Raw genomic sequence first — 20,591 nt, forward strand, 5'->3', positions numbered from 1 at the left:
GCTAATTGTTTCTTTGTTTGTACACACAGTAACTAATTAATCCCAAATCACCATTTACATTTTTGTCAACTCTTTATATTTGTGATATTACCTGGGTCTTTTGGTCAGGTTGAGTGGACTAATTGTACTTGGATTGTAAGTCAAGCTTTTATTATGTATTGCATGTAATAGAGCATTGTAGTAATTTTGCTTTTCCTAACTTGTTGATGTTTTTTACATGTTTAATGAAAAAATAAATTGTGTTATTTTTCCAGGTGTAAAGAAGCATTTCAGATGAATAACACCAATGGGACAGATTCATTTGATAAAGGATTTTATCTAGTTGCTTACAATTCTTTGGGCAATAAGAACTACCTGATATTGGCATTAGGAAGTATCTACCTGATCACACTGCTATGTAATTTTATCCTTCTGGCCATGATCCTGATGAACTCCAGTTTACAGAACCCCAAGTTTCTTGCCGTTTGTAACCTTGCTGTAGTTGACATTTCTATAAACAGTGTTATTATTCCACAAATGGTTCCTGTGTTTGTATTTAACCTTAATCACATCAGTTTTGAAGCATGCTTCTCCCAGATGTTTTTCATGCACTTTTTTGGTGACATGGAGTCCTTTTCACTGGCCCTATTGGCTTATGATCGCTTGATTGCTATCTGCTTTCCTTTGCGCTATCCTACTATCAATACTAATCTGAGGATGGTGCTTATAATAGCCGGCCTGTGGTTTCTGGTATTTTTGATTGAGCTTTACCCTGTAGCTCTGGCCAGTGGTCTGTCCTACTGTAGATCAAGAGTGGTGCCAAGCTGTTGTTGTGAGCATGGCCCAGTTTACAATCTAGCCTGTGGAGATATATCTTATAACAAGAGACTGGCACTTGCTAAGACATTAGCTGTCCTGCTTGGTCCTTTGTCTTTCATTATTTGCTCATATGTCATAGTGGTGGTGGCAGTGTTGCGAATTGCGTCTACAACCCAACGTTGGAAGGCTTTCAACACCTGTCTTACTCACATGATCTTGGTCCTCATGTATTACCTGCCAGTGATTTTGGCTTACATACTAGGGAACTTGAAATTACTGCAATCAATTGATATTTATACAGCAGTTCTGACAGTGTGTGTCACCCTGCCAGCCATGTTAAACCCTATCATATATAGTTTAAAGACTGAGGAACTGCGAGACAAGTTGCTGATTTTTTTTAAGCCACAAAAAGTATCAAACACAGTTGAATAAACAATAGTTAATCAATCAGGGGAAGGTTTTAGATCAATTCACCACACTGACAAAGGAAAATAAGCAAATATGATTGTTTGCAACAAATTTCAGAAACAGAAATTTATTTTTCAGTAATCTGTCTTTCATTTGCAGTTCAGCATTAGGAGTCTAGCTGTTGGACAATAACATGTAAAATAGGCTATTAGGGCTAGGACTAGTAGGGTTATATTAATTGATTCTTTGAGCTAAATGGTTGACACTGGAATTAAAATTTTGCAAAGCATTGCACCGCAGAGTTACAGCATACAGAAAGATAGTCTAATGAGTTCTAACACAAAAAAACAAAAATGTGACAAATATCCACATACTATGCCTAACTATGCCTGTGTGTGTGTGTGTGTGTGTGTGTATGTATGTACACATGTATATATGAAACACCCTATTTTTAGTACAAATTCTGTTATATATGTTTATTTTATGACTTCTGCATTATTGAGTCAGTACAAAAATGTTAATTTTCCAACAAAAATACAAAAATGTTTACAGATTTTTTTTTTATTATTATTATTTTTATGTCAGGAAAGAGAGCATCATATGTAACAGACCACTTTTCAGACAAAAATCATAATGGAGCTGCTGGATTTTGCATGCAAAAAAAAGCAAGTGCGACAGTCAAAAGTGAGAGTCTGAGAAAACTTTTTTTTTTTTTTTCCAAAGCAAGGGTTGTGACACCAAACATTAATTTGTATAGTTTATTAATTTTTACTGGTCTTTGCTTTACAGGCATCTTTGCTTTACAGCATTTCTTTGCATGTGCCTAATATTTCTGTGTGTATATATATATATATATATATATATATATATATATATATATATATATACAGTTCCAATTGTATTATTATTATTATTATTATTATTATTATTATTATCTCCATGATTCTTTCTAAGTAATGTCAGCAGAATTCTTATGAATATCTTACATAATTACCACAGGATGGCAGCAAATAGCCCAAAGTAACAGTTTAACACAAATCTTGAAAATGGTGATGGGTTGTTGGTTAGACAATCTACAGCATGTAGAATGGCAGATATGGATTAGTTTATTGCCCCCTTTTGATTAGACAGCTTATATACTTCAACTATACTGAAAGCATTGTCTTGTGTTTTCCCTGCTTTACATGATTGTCAATTTATCAGTAACACTTTATTTGGATAACCTGCGTCAGGCACTCTACAGTCAATAAACCATCAATAAATCAAAATAAAGACTCAAAAGTGTCATATGTTTTTTTTTTTCCTTTTTTCAACATCATATATTTGATGACAGTACATGGGGACAGTATTTCATGTTGTTATAGTACTGAGATAAACCTGATAATGGAAAAATAATAATATAATATGATAATGGCCTGCCCATATAAAGTTCAATTAAAGGACATAATTTATCAGTCTATAGACTGGACTAAAATCAAAAGAGAGGAGTTGAGTTGCTTCATAGCTTCATGACAATCACCTGACAGGTTTTTGAGAGTCATCGCTTAATTCTGGGTTATAGGTCCTGTGTACGTAAACATTTAAATAGTACTGTTATGTAATAATAAATAATAAGATAATATAATAATCTTTATTTATACATCACATTTAATTTTGAGCCATATTCTTAGTTCATACTGCATATAAGTTCAAGAGGACAAAATGAACTATTGATGATAAAGACATTGATGAAACAATCTACAATCACTAATGAGATAACTTTAAATCTATGAGAATTATTATAAATAACAAAGATGATATTTAACGAGGTAAGAACTGAGAAAAGGCCAAGTTAACCAAGTAAATGTTTAATCTATATCGTGATGTCTTCAAGTTGCTGTGGGATTGGTGTGTTGAATGCTTAATTAAAGCCTATAAACAGCATTCTCACATAATTGTTCTTTTTGTCCAGCTGGGTCAGTGACAGATGAATGGAAGAGGATATGGCATACTCCGTAGACCAGTTCAAGTGTTAGATAAAATGAAATGGGTCTAGTGTTCAGGGAAGACTGCTCTTTATGTTTCATGACTAGCTGCATGAAATACTTCATGATGATTGCTGTGACTGCTGTGAGCCGCTAGTCATTAAGGCAGGACACAGATGATTTCTTTGGTACATAGATGAGGGTAGTCATCTTGAAGCATTAATGGACAACTGACTGGCTCAGAGAGACTGCAGATGTCCTATGAGACATATGCAGTCTCTCTGAGCCAGTCAGTTGTCCATCAATTAAGATGTCTGGTAGGACAGACAAAGTAGGTGGTTGGTGGATTGGGGGTGGGGTTCAGTCTTGCTTGCCGACTCATTATTCTGTGCTTCAAACTGTGTATATCATTCAGTGTGTCTAGAAGTAAGGCATCATCATCGCACATGTGAGGTCACTTTGTAGTCAGTATGGGCCTGAATGCCTTGCCACCCCTTTCATGTTTAAAAACTGTCTGTGGATTTTTTTGTTCAGAGTTGCACTTCACCTCTCTGATAGCCTGGCACAGATTGGCTCTTGCTGTGCTTAGGGCTGTCTTGTCATTTGACCTAAAGGCATGGGTTTTCAGCAGCACATGCACTACATGTCTGTCAAGTTAAAGCAAAAACTTTATTCAACAGTTCAGTGCAAACCTAAGATTAATTTCGGACCTAAGATTAATTAATTCCCTTAATGAATTAATAATTATTAATTAATTAATTATTATTAGGTTCCATGTTAGAAAACAGTTTTCATACTCAAACAAATGTCTCAGTGCAAACAGCTTTGGGTCTAGACAAAAGTCTGAGTGTGAAAACTCAAGTACATACTCACTATCAATAACCACTTTATCCTGGTTAGGGTTGTTGTGAATCCAGAGCCTGTCCTGGGAACACTGGACATGAACCAGAATTACACTCTGGGTGGCACACCTGTCCATTGCAGGGCACCATGCACACACATGTTCACACACTCTTTCACATCTGGAGCAATTTAATTTAGCCAATCCACCTACTGCCCTGTTTTTGGGAGAAGGGAGGAATCCAAAGAACTCAGAAATAACCAACATGGATCGGGAGGACATGCTCTGCACAGACAATAACCCAAGCTCAGGATTGAATCAGAGACCCTGGAGCTATCAGCTGGCAGTGCTGCCATCCAGCACTGCCATCCATCACTGTGCCACCCTCATTTTTGTATAATAATACTATAATTATAGTTAGATAGAACTAGCAATTTCATATATTATACAAATTTAATGAGTAATGATTGTTATTTATATCATAAAATATAAAGTAAGTACAGTATACAGTATAAAAGCTATACAGATAATTATATAAATAAGTATAATTCAACTATAATAATTTTCACTTTTCTTTTTCTCTGATGACTAATAATGTTTTGGTTACATGGTCATTCGTCAGTGGTTATTTTTGGCCTCTGGTATATGAGGGGAAAAATGACAAGCACTTAATTATTCTAGTCTTTCCCCTAAGGGTCATATCAGTGAGTTGTTCTTTAACAGGTTGGAAATATTAAAAGTCAACACTGATAAATACTAAATAGGCAATCCTATTTATCCTCTAATTAGGTACTTGAGAGAAAGCTTTGGTATAATTAGCTGAACTACAAAGCTAATTGTTTCTTTGTTGGTACACACAGCTACTAATTATTCCCAAATCACCATTTTACATTTTCCTCAACTCTTTATATTTGTGATATTCACTCTGCCTTATGCCGTGGTTGAGTGGAGTCTGAACCTGGTTTGTAAGTCAAGCTTGTAATATGCACTGAATATAATTGATAGTCACATGATACCTGAAAATATGAATTGAAATATAGATAAAATCTATAACTCAAAGTTGAACTTGGCTTTTAAAAACATATATATTGTATACATTTGTATAATTGGCATTTTAATCTAAAAAGTATTATTTGATTTTTCCAGGTGTGAAGAAGCTATTCAAATGAATTTAAGCTTTAATAGCACCAATGGGACGGATATATTTGCTAATGGATTTTATCTAGTTGCTTTCAATTCTTTGAGCAGTAAGAACTATCTGATACTGGCATTGGCAATTATCTACCTGATTACTTTACTATGTAATTTTATCCTTCTGACTGTAATCTTGATGAACTCCAGTTTACAGAACCCCAAGTTTCTTGCCATTTGTAACCTTGCCGTAGTTGACATTTCTATAAACAGTGTTATTATTCCACAAATGGTTCCTGTGTTTGTATTTAACCTTAATCACATCAGTTTTGAAGCATGCTTCTCCCAGATGTTTTTCATGCACTTTTTTGGTGACATGGAGTCCTTTTCACTGGCCCTATTGGCTTATGATCGCTTGATTGCTATCTGCTTTCCTTTGCGCTATCCTACTATCAATACTAATCTGAGGATGGTGCTTATCATAACTGGGCTGTGGCTTCTGGTATTTTTGATTGAGCTTTACCCTGTAGCTCTGGCCAGTGGTCTGTCCTACTGTAGATCAAGAGTGGTGCCAAGCTGTTGCTGTGAGCATGGCCAAGTTTACAAGCTAGCTTGTGGAGATACTTCTTATAACAGGAATCTGGCAACTACTAAGACATTAGCTGTTCTGCTTGGCCCTCTGACTTTTATTATTTGCTCATATGTCATAGTGGTGGTGGCAGTGTTGCGAATTGCGTCTACAACCCAACGTTGGAAGGCCTTCAACACCTGTCTTACTCACATGGTCCTGGTCCTCATTTATTATATGCCAGTGATTTTGGCTTACATACTAGGGAATTTGCGATTAGTGCAATCAGTTGATCTTTTCACAGCAGTTCTGACACTGTCCAGTACACTGCCAGCCATGTTAAACCCTATCATATATAGTCTAAAGACTGAGGAACTGCAAGACAAGTTGCTGAAATTTTTTAAGCCACAGAAAGTGTCACCTCAGTTAATGAAAAAGTGTTAATTATTCAAGCAAAGTTTTTCGAACAGTTCACTATAATTGCATATCATATTTAATATCATGAGTCTCTGAGTAAAACAGGAACTGCAACTAGAATATTGTATTAATTTTTTGTTGCATGCACAGTTGTGTGCCAATCTCTTTGTTGAAATTTTTGATATATATTTTCATGAATATGAACACAATTAAATTAGCAATAACACTTTTTGTTTCCTCTGTGTATTTCTTTTTTGTGACCATCCAAACTTAAAACTGTCGATGGAATAAAAGCAAAGAATACTATAAAGTTGTTTTAAATTACATTCCACAATGTAGAGGATTAGGAGAAATTCCAGCATTTTATTTTAATGTGCATCAAATATGCTTGCTTCAGTAAACTTCAGTCTTATATAATTCAGCATTAGGGGATTAACTGTCAGACAGAAAATAATATCTGACAGATTAACTTAGTAGCCTATTAGAGAATAAATAACCTACGTAAAATGTTCAAATTGAATTTATCTATGATGTTTTAGATGATTTGAGTGTATAAAATCTACTTCCGTAAATGAATGGATTGATGGCAGTTGTTTCTTTATTCAGCATCAGAGGTTTCAGTACTCCACATACTGAGTGTGCAGATGCACTGTTTATTTATGTACATGAGACCCCCAGAAGACAAGGGAAGCCAATACAGTGTAAGGATCCAGCATTAACTTTAAATGTCCCTGTGGCTAAATTCTGAACCAGTATTGGGTTTTTCTGACTATAACATTCTTTGATATCTCTACTTTAAGAAACATACATATATTTGTCCAAAATATGTAGAAAGGTTTTAACCTCAAAACCTCCCTAAGCTTTCTGCAAAGAACAGTTATTGGACGTTAACATAATGCTTTCCATGTACCCAATACAGGGAGGAAAAATACTCCTACTACCACCAAATGAGAGACATGTTTTAAGACAGCCCTGCAGATTTCGTTCACACACCACAGAAACAGGAAAATAAATCTATACAATAAGTAGAGTAAAATTGACATAGGATTTATTTATTTATTTATTTATTTATTTATTTTACTACAGTGGTGTACAGTAAAGGCTTCCCACAAATTACATTATTTTATACATTGACTTTCTCTCCAGTGCTAATGGAGACTCATGCCACGAAGAAGAAGAACTACCACAAGATGGCAGTAATATATCAAAAGTAACATTCTTGCACACTCACTTGCATTATCCTGTACAGACATGCATTTTCCAGTCATAGTTTTAGGAGTCTAGCTACATGTTGACTTCAGTTCTGGACCAGCTGTTTAAATCCTTGAGTAGCATCTGAATATTGAAAGCAGCCATGTACTATACATACACTACATGGCTAAAAATTTGTGGACACCTGACCATCACACCGATATGTTCTTGTTGAACATCCCTTTCCAGACTTAGTCCCCCTTTGCTGTTATAATAACCTCCAGTCATGTCAAGTCTAGTGGGTTTTATTGTCATTTCAACCATGTACAGCTGGTACAGTGCACACTGAAACGAAACAGCGTTCCTCCAGCATCATGGTGCTACATAAACAACACAAAACTACATGAGACTACACAGAACTAACTAAAGACTACAAAGACCTACACAGATTACATAAGTTGCACATGTGCAAAAAGGGCAAATCAAGTACAAAAATGTACCCACTCTTCTGGGAAGGGTTCCACTAGACTTTGGAATGGGATTTGCCCATTCAGCCACAAGAGCATTAGTTGGGCAAGGAGGCCTGGACTGCAATTCAGAGTCCAGTTTATCCCAAAGGTGTTCAGTGGGGTTGAGACCAGGACTCTGTGCAGACCATTTCCACTCCAACCTTGGCATACCATGTCTTCATGTACCCTGCTTTGTGCATAGGAGCAATGTCGTGCTGGGCCCCTTAATTCCAGTGAAGGGAAATTGTGATGCTACAGCATACCTGTACAATTGTGTGCCTCCAACTTTGTGGCAAGAGTTTGGGAAAGGCCTATATATGCGTGTGATTGTCAGTTGTCCACAAACCTTTGGCCATGTAGTGCACATACCTGTGCATCCTGTACTGTATAATATATTTAGGAGCATATATACAAATTTGAATTAAGGTCAGATAACACACATTAGTATATCACTTTCTTTATTAAGAACTTACATTCAGATGTATGACAGGTACATGTTTTGCATAGTGTTATGGATAAAATGTCAAAAAGTTACAACTGCTAAATACATTGAAAGGCCTAAGAACCAGCTAAAAACACCACCACCACAAAAATAAGAGTTCAAAAGTCATTATGTCACCTCACTGCACAAGTAATGTAAGAACATGGGTGGAAACTGAATTTTTTTTTTTTTTTGCGTGTGGTAGCTGATCTTAATTTTAGAGCAAATTAATATGTTTTCTGTGAATGATCGATGAAAGGGATGGCAGTTATGTTGGGGTTCATTCAAGTACACAGTTTTCTAAGTACAATTTTCTTACTTTAGTCCTAGAAAGAAAGAAAGAAAGAAAGAAAGGAAGAAAGAGTAGTTCTGTGACTCCTTATCTAACCCCTGATGGTGTGAATGTGTGTTTAAACAGGGGAACCACTAAAGGTTTTCATTTCAGCTGAATTGAACACATACTTGAGTCATTTCCATATCAAATCCAAACGATTAAACAAGTGGAATCAGGCAGGCTCCAGCGTAACTGGAATTAAAACCTGTAGACACACTGGCCTTTTGCAGATACTTTTGAAGAACCCTGCACTGTACAGTCCTTTGGCATTTGAGCTCTAAATGTAGAAAGCACTGCATGATTTCAGTTTGCTAAAGCATGCACATGGGAAATTATGGTGGTTTTCTTTTTAAGCATCTTCGTTATAAAGCTTCTGAAATCCTTTGTGTTCAAGACATAAATGATGGGATTTAACATGGGTGGAATAGTTCTTGATAGTGAAGTATTAATTATCCTAGCATTAGGATGGAGAGAGAAAGTTAATGCAGCAAGGTATGTACTCACAACAGGTAGGAAAAATACTCCTACTACCAAGAGATGAGAGATGCAGGTTTTGAGTGCTTTAAGACGACCCTCCCATGTTGTAATCTTAGTTAAGGCCAACAGAATGCCTACGTATGATAAGACTATGGCAGTCAATGGTGCATAGAGGTATATTGCAGTACAAAATTTTGCCATGAAGGAATTTATGCTGTTGTCATTACATGCAATTGTATAAATTGGCCCATGGTCACAAAAAAAGCTCTTTACCTCATTGGTTTTACAGAATGAAAGTCGTGTAATCAAAAACACCAGTGTGCCAATTACAACAACATTAAATAACCATATTGCTGTTAAAGTTGCAAACATGAAGGAGTTATTCACAATAGCATGGTATCTCAGGGGTAAGCAAATGGCAATAAAGCGATCATATGCCAGGACAACAAGAGTTAAAGACTGTCCACTATAAAAGAAAAAATTAAAAAACATGTTAGCCAAACACGCCTCATAGGATATGTACTGTGAATCAAAAAAGAAGGTCTTCACAAGGCTAGGAATCAGTGCATTTGTTTCACCAAAGTCTGACAGAGCTAAATTAAAGATCCCCATGTATTTAGGATTATGCAAACTTCGATCAACTAATATCATTAAAAGGACGATTGAGTTCCCACACAGTGAAATAATATAGATAAATATTAAAAAAGCAAAGTAGTATTGGCTGAAAGGTAGCCCAGAAAATCCACTGATGAAAAAGTACTCCGGATGCACAAGTGATGCATTTTGTAATAATCTGGGGTTCAAAGCACTCATCATGTAGATTTTGTTCACGTCATTTCCAGCCTAAAATAATGGACATAATGAAGCAAAACAAAAATAAGCACACACATTCAGCATAGCCCAATTTCTTTAGATTTACAGTATACAGTTATAACATGACAGCATGAAAGGGTCATTTACATTTACAGCATATATCAGTGGAGCTGTAGCAGTGAAAATAAGATTTAAATTATTATTGCTCTTTATTTTACTCTACCTTGTTGTACTATAATTTCAACTTGTGCGCATGGATTATATTTAGAGATGTTGGACCATTTTTTTCTCACGTGACAGCTCAGACAGTGATGTAAATACAACCCACCTGCTAGTGTTCTTGTTTCTCTGTTGGGAACCAGGGCCTGGGCACATACCATACATGCAAATTCCTTTCCTATATTACAGGAAGTGCAAACATGTAAGCTCTGCAAAAAATGATATCTAAGTAAATGAAGATATCTTTAATAAAGGAAAAGTTATGTAATATTTCATGTTATTATTATAATTATTATATGACAAATATAAGACCAATAAGCCTATTTCTAGACATATTTACTAATTTCAGGCTTTACATTATCTTGTTCTACTGGCAGATATTTAAAAAAAACAATCTAATAAAGAGAAACAGTTGAATTTGCCTATATTGTTCTTGCTCAGGTATACACACACACACACACACATGTATGTATATATATATATATATATATATATATATATATATATATATATATATATATATATATACATACATACATGTGTGTGTGTGTGTGTGTGTGTGTGTTTGCAGTGAGCTATCAGTAAAATAAACCTACAAGATCAGCAAACATTTGGCTCAGGAGGTAAATTAAGATCTGAATGATCAAGAAATGTATTGTAGAACAATATAAGTTGCAAATAAAAAGAAAAAAAAAATAAATGAACAGGGAAATGATCCTTTACATCAGGGTTTGCAGAACATGCAGGCTTCACAAATCATAGTAATAGAATTTTCCAGCATCATTCTTGGTATGCTGTTGATGAGGCCTCATGATAAATACATTGCTTGTGCATAATAGGTTTATTGTGGACTTATTGATAAACATTACATTTTAGCTCCCATATAATATTATGAACAGCCATAACAACCACATAATTCTGTTCACCAGACAAGAGTTACTTTTTAATAACATGGTATACAGAATGAAGATTAACTGAATAAATGATTCGTAAAGACTTGTTCAACAATTTGTTCAGTTGCATGGTTTGTACAAATGTCCAGTCTGGTCATCTTCTAAGGCATACAACAAACAGTTTGAGTAATGTAAAATAGCTAATATCCATTGCTATTTTATAACATGATTGTATGTCCATATTTTGGAGAATTGGTTTTAACACAGATTACTATTAGAAGCACTGAAACACTGGAAATCTCCAGCTCAGACTGAATGACCCACTGACTAAACTGATTCTGTGAAAGAGAGGAGAATGAATTATGGCCATGACCAAAAGATTCACCGATTCATAGACTGACCCACTGAATGAAAGAAGAAAAATCTTGGTCATCTGAACTGTGGCTGAAGGGATTCACTAACTCAAGGAGCAGTGATCAAGTTCAGCATACACACAACTGTAAATACAAATTACACAATTTATTAATGTTGCTCTATTTGAGAAATATATTAATGAATGTAAATTGACTGCCCATCTCATTCGTAATCGTCTTCTATGCTATTTTGATTAGCAGTCATAATTAATGTATGTCTGTGAATTACCGGAGGTGTAATGATTAAATTTTGCTAGCCAATGTGTTGTGACCTACCAGGTAGCTCATGTACCATTCTACTGTTTTTGATGAAAGCAAAAGCGTAGTGAGTGATTGTGACTCACAACCACTCAAAAATTCAAAATTATCACTTCGCTGGCAGGGAAAGAGCCAGAGTTAGTTGGTCGATAGACACTGCATCACATTAGAATGTGAGATGGAAAGGTATGGGGCTAGATATAGTTGGGCTTACATCCACACACAAACTTCAGAGACACACAAAGCTGATAACATACAGTTAGCATAGGAGCATTGTCGTGCTGGGCCCCTTAATTCCAGTGAAGAGAAATTGTGATGCTACAGCATACTTGTACAATTGTGTGCCTCCAACTTTGTGGCAAAAGTTTGGGAAAGGCCTATACATGCGTGTGATTGTCAGTTGTCCACAAACCTTTGACCATATAGTGCACATACCTGTGCATCCTGTACTGTATGATATATTTAGGAGCATATATACAAATTTGAATTAAGGTCAGATAACACACATTAGTATATCACTTTCTTTATTAAGAACTTACATTCAGATGTATGACAGGTACATGTTTTGCATAGTTTTATAGATAAAATGTCAAAAAGTTACAACTGCTAAATACATTGAAAGGCCTAAGAACCAGCTAAAAACACCACCACCACAAAAATAAGAGCTCAAAATACGAGTTATTATATCACCTCACTGCACAAGTAATGTAAGAACATGGGTGGAAACTGAATTTTTATTTATTTATTTTTTTTATTTTTTTTTTTGCCTGTAGTAGCTGATCTTAATTTTAGAGCAAACTGATGTGACTTTTCTGTGAATGATCAATGAAAGGGAGCCGGTTATGTTGGAGTTCATTCAAGTACAGTTTTCTAAGTACAATTTTCTTACTTTAGTCCTAGAAAGAAAGAAAGAAAGAAAGAAAGAGTAGTTCTGTGACTCCTTATCTAACCCCTGATGGTGTGAATGTGTGTTTAAACAGGGGAACCACTAAAGGTTTTCATTTCAGCTGAATTGAACACATACTTGAGTCATTTCCATATCAAATCCAAACGATTAAACAAGTGGAATCAGGCAGGCTCCAGCGTAACTGGAATTAAAACCTGTAGACACACTGGCCTTTTGCAGATACTTTTGAAGAACCCTGCACTGTACAGTCCTTTGGCATTTGAGCTCTAAATGTAGAAAGCACTGCATGATTTCAGTTTGCTAAAGCATGCACATGGGAAATTATGGTGGTTTTCTTTTTAAGCATCTTCGTTATAAAGCTTCTGAAATCCTTTGTGTTCAAGACATAAATGATGGGATTTAACATGGGTGGAATAGTTCTTGATAGTGAAGTATTAATTATCCTAGCATTAGGATGGAGAGAGAAAGTTAATGCAGCAAGGTATGTACTCACAACAGGTAGGAAAAATACTCCTACTACCAAGAGATGAGAGATGCAGGTTTTGAGTGCTTTAAGACGACCCTCCCATGTTGTAATCTTAGTTAAGGCCAACAGAATGCCTACGTATGATAAGACTATGGCAGTCAATGGTGCATAGAGGTATATTGCAGTACAAAATTTTGCCATGAAGGAATTTATGCTGTTGTCATTACATGCAATTGTATAAATTGGCCCATGGTCACAAAAAAAGCTCTTTACCTCATTGGTTTTACAGAATGAAAGTTGTGTAATCAAAACCACAGTTGTGCCAATTACAACAACATTAAATAACCATATTGCTGTTAAAGTTGCAAACATGAAGGAGTTATTCACAATAGCATGGTATCTCAGGGGTAAGCAAATGGCAATAAAGCGATCATATGCCAGGGCAACAAGAGTTAAAGACTGTCCACCAGCAAAGAAAAAAGTAAAAAACATGTTAGCCAAACACGCCTCATAGGATATGTACTGTGAATCAAAAAAGAAGGTCTTCACAAGGCTAGGAATCAGTGCATTTGTTTCACCAAAGTCTGACAGAGCTAAATTAAAGATCCCCATGTATTTAGGATTATGCAAACTTCGATCAACTAATATCATTAAAAGGACGATTGAGTTCCCACACAGTGAAATAATATAGATAAATATTAAAAAAGCAAAGTAGTATTGGCTGAAAGGTAGCCCAGAAAATCCACTGATGAAAAAGTACTCCGGATGCACAAGTGATGCATTTTGTAATAATCTGGGGTTCAAAGCACTCATCATGTAGATTTTGTTCACGTCATTTCCAGCCTAAAATAATGGACATAATGAAGCAAAACAAAAATAAGCACATACATTCAGCATAGCCCAATTTCTTTAGATTTACAGTATACAGTTATAACATGAAAGCATGAAAGGGTCATTTACATTTACAGCATATATCAGTGGAGCTGTAGCAGTGAAAATAAGATTTAAATTATCATTGCTCTTTATTTTGCTCTACCTTGTTGTACTGTAATTTCAACTTGTGCACATGGATTATATTTAGAGATGTTGGACCATTTTTTTCTCACGTGACAGCTCAGACAGTGATGTAAATACAACCCACCTGCTAGTGTTCTTGTTTCTCTGTTGGGAACCAGGGCCTGGGCACATACCATACATGCAAATTCCTTTTCCTATATTACAGGAAGCGCAAACATGTAAGCACTGCAAAAAATGATATCTAAGCAAATCAAGATATCTTTAATAAAGGAAAAGTTACATAATATTTCACGTTATTATTACATAATTATTATCTGACAAATATAAGACCAATAAGCCTATTTCTAGACATATTTACTAATTTCAGGCTTTACATTATCTTGTTCTACTGGCAGATATTTAAAAAAAAACAATCTAATAAAGAGAAACAGTTGAATTTGCCTATATTGTTCTTGCCCAGGTATATATATATATATATTTTTATATATATATATATATATATATATATATATATATATATATATATATATATATATATATATATATAGGTTTATTTTACTGATAGCTCACTACAATTTTATATATATATATATAAATATATATAAAATTGTAGTGAGCTATCAGTAAAATAAACCTACAAGATCAGCAAACAGTTGTCTCATACATACAGTTAGGACCGGAAGTATTTGGACAATGACAGAGGTTTTGTGATTTTGCCTTTATATACCACCACAATGGATTTTAAATAAAACAATCAAGATGTGATCAAAGTGTAGACTTTTAGCTTTATTTTAAGAGGTTCTGCAAAAATATGGCATTTAGGAATTACAACAATTTTAAGCAAAGTACTTCCATTTTCAGGGGCTCAAAGGTATTTGGAGAAAGTAACATAATTGTAAATATAACCATAATTTTAATACTTGGATGAAAATCCTTTGCAGTCAATGACTGCCTGAAGTCTGGAGCACATGGACATCACCAAGTTTCCACTGAGTTTCCTCCCTGGAGATGCTTTGCCAGGCCTTCACTGCAGCCACCTTCAGTTGCTGCTTATTTGTGGGTCTTTCTGCCTTCAGTCTTGTCTTCAGTAAGTGAAAAGCATGCTCCATTGGGTTGAGATCAGGCGACTGACTTGGCCATTGAAGAATATTCCATTTCTTTGCCTTCAAAAAGTCTTGAGTTGCTTTCGCAGTATGTTTAGGGTCATTACCCACCTGCACTGTGGAGCGGCGTCCTATCAGTTTTGTACAATTTAGCTGAATGTGAGCAGAGAGTATTGCCCTATACAACTCAGAATTCATCTTGCTACTTGTGTCAGCAGTCACATCATCAAACACCAGTGAGCCCGTTCCACTGCCAGCCATACATGCCCATGCCATAACACTCCCTCCACCATGTTTGACACATGATGTGCTATACTTTGGATCATGAGCTGTTTTGTTGACGTCTATGTCAACAAAAATAAATATTATTTAACAGTATAATAGCACCAAAACCTAGAGCCAAATTGCAGAAAAGTGAAATTGGGTGTGAATAACGTGAGGGAAAATGAGAATATGTGACATGAAAACAGACAAAAAAAAGAAAGTTTCCCAGCAGAACAATGCCCAGAGCATCACACTGCCTCCGCCGGCTTGCCTTCTTCCCATAGTGGATTGTGTGCCATTTCTTCCCCTCATAAGTGATGAACACGCAGCTGTCCATATGATATAAAAGAAAACCTGATTCATCAGACCAGGTCACCTTCTTCCATTGCTTCTATTGCTAAATTATATTAAGGTTTCTGTAATTTCTACATTTATATGTGAAATGGGGAATATGGAATATGGAAACACTGTTTAATGTAGAAGGTGTTTCCTGTTGTTTATTTTCTTTTGTAAATTCATATTTGTTAATTCATGTTTAAAATATTTAAAATTGATGTAAAGTTTAAAAACAGAAATTGTAATTTATGTTTAATTAAAATAAGTGTTATTGATTAACCAATAAGGTGTTCACATTATGACCCCTAGCGTTCAAGGGGCTGAGTTTTTTCTTTTGGGGGAAGTGAGTTGGGGTTTGGTACTCTTTGGAGAGAGTGGGGCGTGCGTGCGTGACTGAGCCACATCGAGTTCACAAATGCAGCGTAAAGCTAGAAACTAAAAAAGAAATGATTTTCTGACTGTGACTACAGAAACTGAACAGCTAAAAGACTGCTGCTAAAGAGAAATGGAAGAACTTGTAAAGAGAATTAGACTCAAGAGCTGAGTGGACTCAGAATGAGCACGTGCACACATGCAGGAAGATGATGTCGCAATTTTGTTTTTCTACTTTTTTTTTTACTACTCTTGAATTAAATGACTAATCCATGGGAAACTTGGAAGAAAGACTAAATCAGTATTTATTTAACATCCAAGTGTTGATGAACATTTCGTAGTGTTCGGAGTTCACTGAGAGCGAGTGAGTGACAAAATGCAAGAATACAGAGCGATCTACAAGAAGAGATCGAGGAGGCTTTATATTTTTTTTTCAAAGTGTAAAAACACACCCAAACGCTTCCCTAAACCTTCATCTTACCTTACCTTCATCTCACAGAGTGCTATGAGAGCTTCCTGCAAAAAATATTGCAGCAGCTGACTCAGCTCTCCTAGGCCTTTACCCCTCCTCCTAGCACGGGGGCCACAGCAACATCCCCACTCCCACTCCTGAGCCGACCGCAGCAACTGCAGCTGCCCAACCCTGAGAGGTTTGGAGGGGACCCAGGAAGCTGCAGTGTTGATTAGTCTTTGAGCAGCAACCATCCTGATTCCCCTTAATGATGTCCCTGTTGATGGGATGGGTGCTGCTATGGGCTACTCCATTGTGGGAAAAGGGTTCCAAAAGGTGTTCCTCAATCGGACAGTTCACTGAGGCTGTGCCTTTGACCTTTGAGAATCCAGAAGGGGGCCTGGAGGCAGTGCCCCATCTGCTTCACATCTGACGGGGGAGCAGGTGAGTGGCCGATTGTACCGTGGAGTTATACACCTTGGCTGCAGAAAGTGGCTGGAATTCTGAGGTGCTCATAGCAATGTACCAGCATGGACTTACTTGTTGAGTGCCCCAAGGATAAGCTCACTACCCAAGACCTGCCACCCACCCCAGAGGCCCTCCACGACCTGGCCATCCGGTTGACGGTTGCCTCAGGGATAGGGAAAGGACCCGGGCCTTGGGTTCTTGGAACATACCATAACCCTGTCCCCCTTTGGCTCACAACACCAAGTTTTGACTGTCCTCTGTTGGAAACCAGAGAGCAAATATTGTACATTCAAAATAAGACAAGTTTGGAACCATCAGCAGCTTAAAAAAAGACAAAGTGCTTCCACAGTTTGTCAAAGAAAGTGTGTCTGAAATGTGATGTTTTTTACTAGTAATTATTTAAATAATTGAAGCCTCTACCTAAAGGCTCTTTTCTGCAATACAAGAATAGCAAACAGATAAGGTATCAGTAAAATAAATCTACAAGATCCTGGACTAATTTTTTTTCTAGCAATATTTGGCTCAGGGGCTAAACTAATTTAAGTGAACATAGAAATTATACCTTTATGTAAAGATTGTTTAACTATGCATAACATGTAGGCCTTTCACATCATAGTAATAATTTGCCATATATCATTTTGTTTTTCCACTGATGAAACCTTGTGATATGAAGCATTGCTCAAGGGGGAGGTCCCACAGCAGGCTCCTAGGGGAGTATGGCTTCTGGACACATCTTATTGTCATCAGAAATGCTGATATTAGCTTATGAGTTACCTATAAGATACCATCCATTGTGTCAAAATGGCTGCCACGTACACCTTTTAATATAGACAGTGACTTGCCACCATTCAGCAGTGCATGTAAAAAGAGGCCCTGTAAAAAGTTCTTAGTTGGAGCTGGAATTGGATGTAGCAGCCCATTTGCATTTTGTTGGTGAGCTTGATGATGTCTGTAACATTTTGAGGCATGAACTGAAGTGTATATTAATAGAATTTACTCCAAAGTTCCAAGCATGATTTTATAAACAAGACATAGTTGTGGTAAATGGAAGGAGTACACTTTCATTAAGCATACAATTATAACACAAACAATACACTACATGAAAAAGAATGTTCCGAGCAATTTTCTAATTCAGAATGTTTGAAAAAACTGTCTTTGGTGATAATACTGGATCCTTGCAAAATTTTTGCATATACCCCCTCCAGAACTCTGAGATCTTGTGATCTTGGCTTACTTTCTGTTCCCAGATCCAGACTTAAAACAAGAGGTGATCACCGGTCTGAAACTCTGGAACAGTCTACCTCTCCATATCAGATTAGCCCCTTCTATTTCAGTTTTCAAGTCTGCTCTGAAGACATAGTCATTCTCTCTGGCCTTCAATATTCCATGAACATTGATTTGATCACTACTGTACTGTACTGATACTACTGTATTTGCTTTACTTTGTTTTCTGTTTTGTTTTTCTTGTAGTTTTACTTTTTGTATTTTTTGTAGTTTTATTCTTTGTACAGGACGTTGGTCACCCTTGGTAGTTTTTAAATGTGCTTTATAAGTAAACACTGATTGACTGATCATTTTCTGTGCCCTTGACCAAGTGTGACGTCCACCATAGACAGTTCTCCACCAAGCCACCAGAGGACACCCTCCCATGCCCATGCATTTCTGAACATCTTTGTTTATCCATTTATTTCCAGTGCTTGTCCAAGCCTGTTTTTAGTTTCTCCCTATACATGTTCTGTGTTTTCACTCCTTAGTTGCTCCTTAATGCTTAGCATCTCTTGTTTTGGTAGACTGTTGTTGCTGTTACTTGTCCATGTGCCATGTTTTTTTTTTTATTTTGGTATCTAGTTCTTGATTTGCTCAATTAATGTATCTTGCTGTGATTTTATTTAGGTTGTATTTTACTTAATAAACAAGCCTACATTTGCATCTGTCTCCGAATTGTTACACCAAGCTTCTTGGAGACACAGTCTTTTCTTTGCAGTGCACTTACATTCCTTACTTGCTAAAAAATCCAAGTTTGTCTGACCAGTTACTAGATGCCAAAACTCCAACCAAGCTGGTCAAGCTGGTATAAGGAAAAGTTCCTAAATTATTGCTGTTAATACAACCAGAGAGAAGCTGTTTTAAAGTAAATAACACAACAGTAAGGCAATTAGAATATCTCAAATATTTATTGATTACTTCAGACAAGAAATTCAGAGCTGGAAAATAACTTATGAGAGAGCTGATAGCAGATTTTTCAGCAAGAATGTTTATAGATAGCTCTTCACACTACCCACAGAATTAATGTGCTTTGCATTACATGTTTCAGCTTCATGCAAATATTAATAGATAGTGGCAGAGTAAAAAACAGAAATGGGTCATTCATAAAAGAAATTACAAGAGAATGATCAGTTGTTCAGAATACAATACATTATACAATAGCGATCCCAATCCGGCAAATTCTGAACCAGCTGTTTACGACCTTTTGCAGCATAATATAATTTTAGAAGCAGTCTTGTGGATACATTCATGCACTTCCTGTGCTCTGTGATGCATTCAGGAGCAGTTACAAGTTTGTATCTGATACCACACATTATGATATCACTTTATTAACTAATAAATTTGGGGTGGGGGATATTAGCCAAACATGATTCTGTAAATTTACTGTGAATCAAAAATGTCTTCCCACAGTTAGGAATCAGAACATTTGTTTCACCATAGTCTGATGGAGATAAATTGAAACTCTTTTTGTGTATTTAGCAGTATGCCTATTTCCCCACTTCATGGGGAAAAAAGTTGGCTTATTTCACATTAATGAATCATTACATCATCTAAGGACTGTTTCACATTGTTATAGGAAATAAGCTTTACAGGTATATATGACTCATTGTGAACTTTTACCTGGAAAAAAAATAGTTATACTAGTTGTAGTTTAGAGTTGTACTAGTTATATGTAAAAGAGTAGGGACAAATATATTTTAAAAAAGGTATATTAATAGTTATCATATTTTCACATACCTTTAACATGTAACATGTTGAAGTAATAAAGTTGTGAATGGAAAATACCCACATTTTCCAGGAATTTGATAGATTGCTATGCTTCCTGTTGAAGGTCTACACAAGGAAACCAGTCTTTTGGTTCTACTGTATCAACCATATAAGATTACAGATTATGAATTAATCTAATGAATGGAAATGCTGAAAGTACTAGTACAGTTTTGCAATACACTCCTGGAAAGACAAAAAAGTACATTCCCGGTTCTGACTGTCCTGATTTAGTTCTGTGAAATCTTATTTACCCCTTGATTGAGTGAATGTATGTGCTTAAACAGGGGAACAGTTAAATCAGGAGTCTTCAAACATATCCAAAATTGGTCGGTGTGGGTGCAGGTTTTCATTCCACCGAAATCTTACATACATACCCTTAGCTGATAAGTTTGAAGACCCCTGCACTATACAATCCTGTGGTACTCAAGTCTAATGTGGAAAGGACTAAACTGTGTGGTA

At 36.1% G+C, this 20,591-nt stretch overlaps 3 protein-coding genes and 1 pseudogene across 3 annotated transcripts; 2 read left to right on the forward strand and 2 right to left on the reverse strand.

Annotated features, from left to right (window-relative positions):
* The first annotated feature begins 273 nt into the window (after positions 1-273).
* or40a1 (odorant receptor, family 40, subfamily A, member 1) lies at positions 274-1,230 on the forward strand. The gene has a single exon (XM_026934651.3). The coding sequence runs from the start codon at positions 274-276 to the stop codon at positions 1,228-1,230; it is 957 nt and encodes a 318-aa protein (XP_026790452.1).
* Positions 1,231-5,220: 3,990 nt separating this feature from the next.
* LOC113539097 (olfactory receptor 52K1-like) lies at positions 5,221-6,154 on the forward strand (annotated as a pseudogene).
* A 2,791-nt stretch (positions 6,155-8,945) lies between these two features.
* On the reverse strand, positions 8,946-9,935 carry LOC117599054 (olfactory receptor 1M1-like). Its single transcript, XM_034310548.2, has one exon. It carries the CDS (start codon positions 9,933-9,935, stop codon positions 8,946-8,948), a length of 990 nt encoding a protein of 329 aa, XP_034166439.2.
* Positions 9,936-12,914: 2,979 nt separating this feature from the next.
* Positions 12,915-13,904, reverse strand: LOC117599055 (olfactory receptor 1M1-like). Its single transcript, XM_034310549.2, has one exon. It carries the CDS (start codon positions 13,902-13,904, stop codon positions 12,915-12,917), a length of 990 nt encoding a protein of 329 aa, XP_034166440.2.
* Between the last annotated feature and the right edge of the window lie 6,687 nt (positions 13,905-20,591).

This window comes from Pangasianodon hypophthalmus, chromosome 14 (genome assembly GCF_027358585.1).
Source record: "Pangasianodon hypophthalmus isolate fPanHyp1 chromosome 14, fPanHyp1.pri, whole genome shotgun sequence".
Classification (NCBI taxonomy): domain Eukaryota; kingdom Metazoa; phylum Chordata; class Actinopteri; order Siluriformes; family Pangasiidae; genus Pangasianodon; species Pangasianodon hypophthalmus.

What these genes read in the sequence shown, in the direction of transcription:
- or40a1 (XM_026934651.3), top strand. Translation starts at nt 274, where the DNA reads ATGAATAACACCAATGGGACAGATTCATTTGATAAAGGATTTTATCTA.
- LOC117599054 (XM_034310548.2), bottom strand. Translation starts at nt 9,935, where the DNA reads ATGATGAGTGCTTTGAACCCCAGATTATTACAAAATGCATCACTTGTG.
- LOC117599055 (XM_034310549.2), bottom strand. Translation starts at nt 13,904, where the DNA reads ATGATGAGTGCTTTGAACCCCAGATTATTACAAAATGCATCACTTGTG.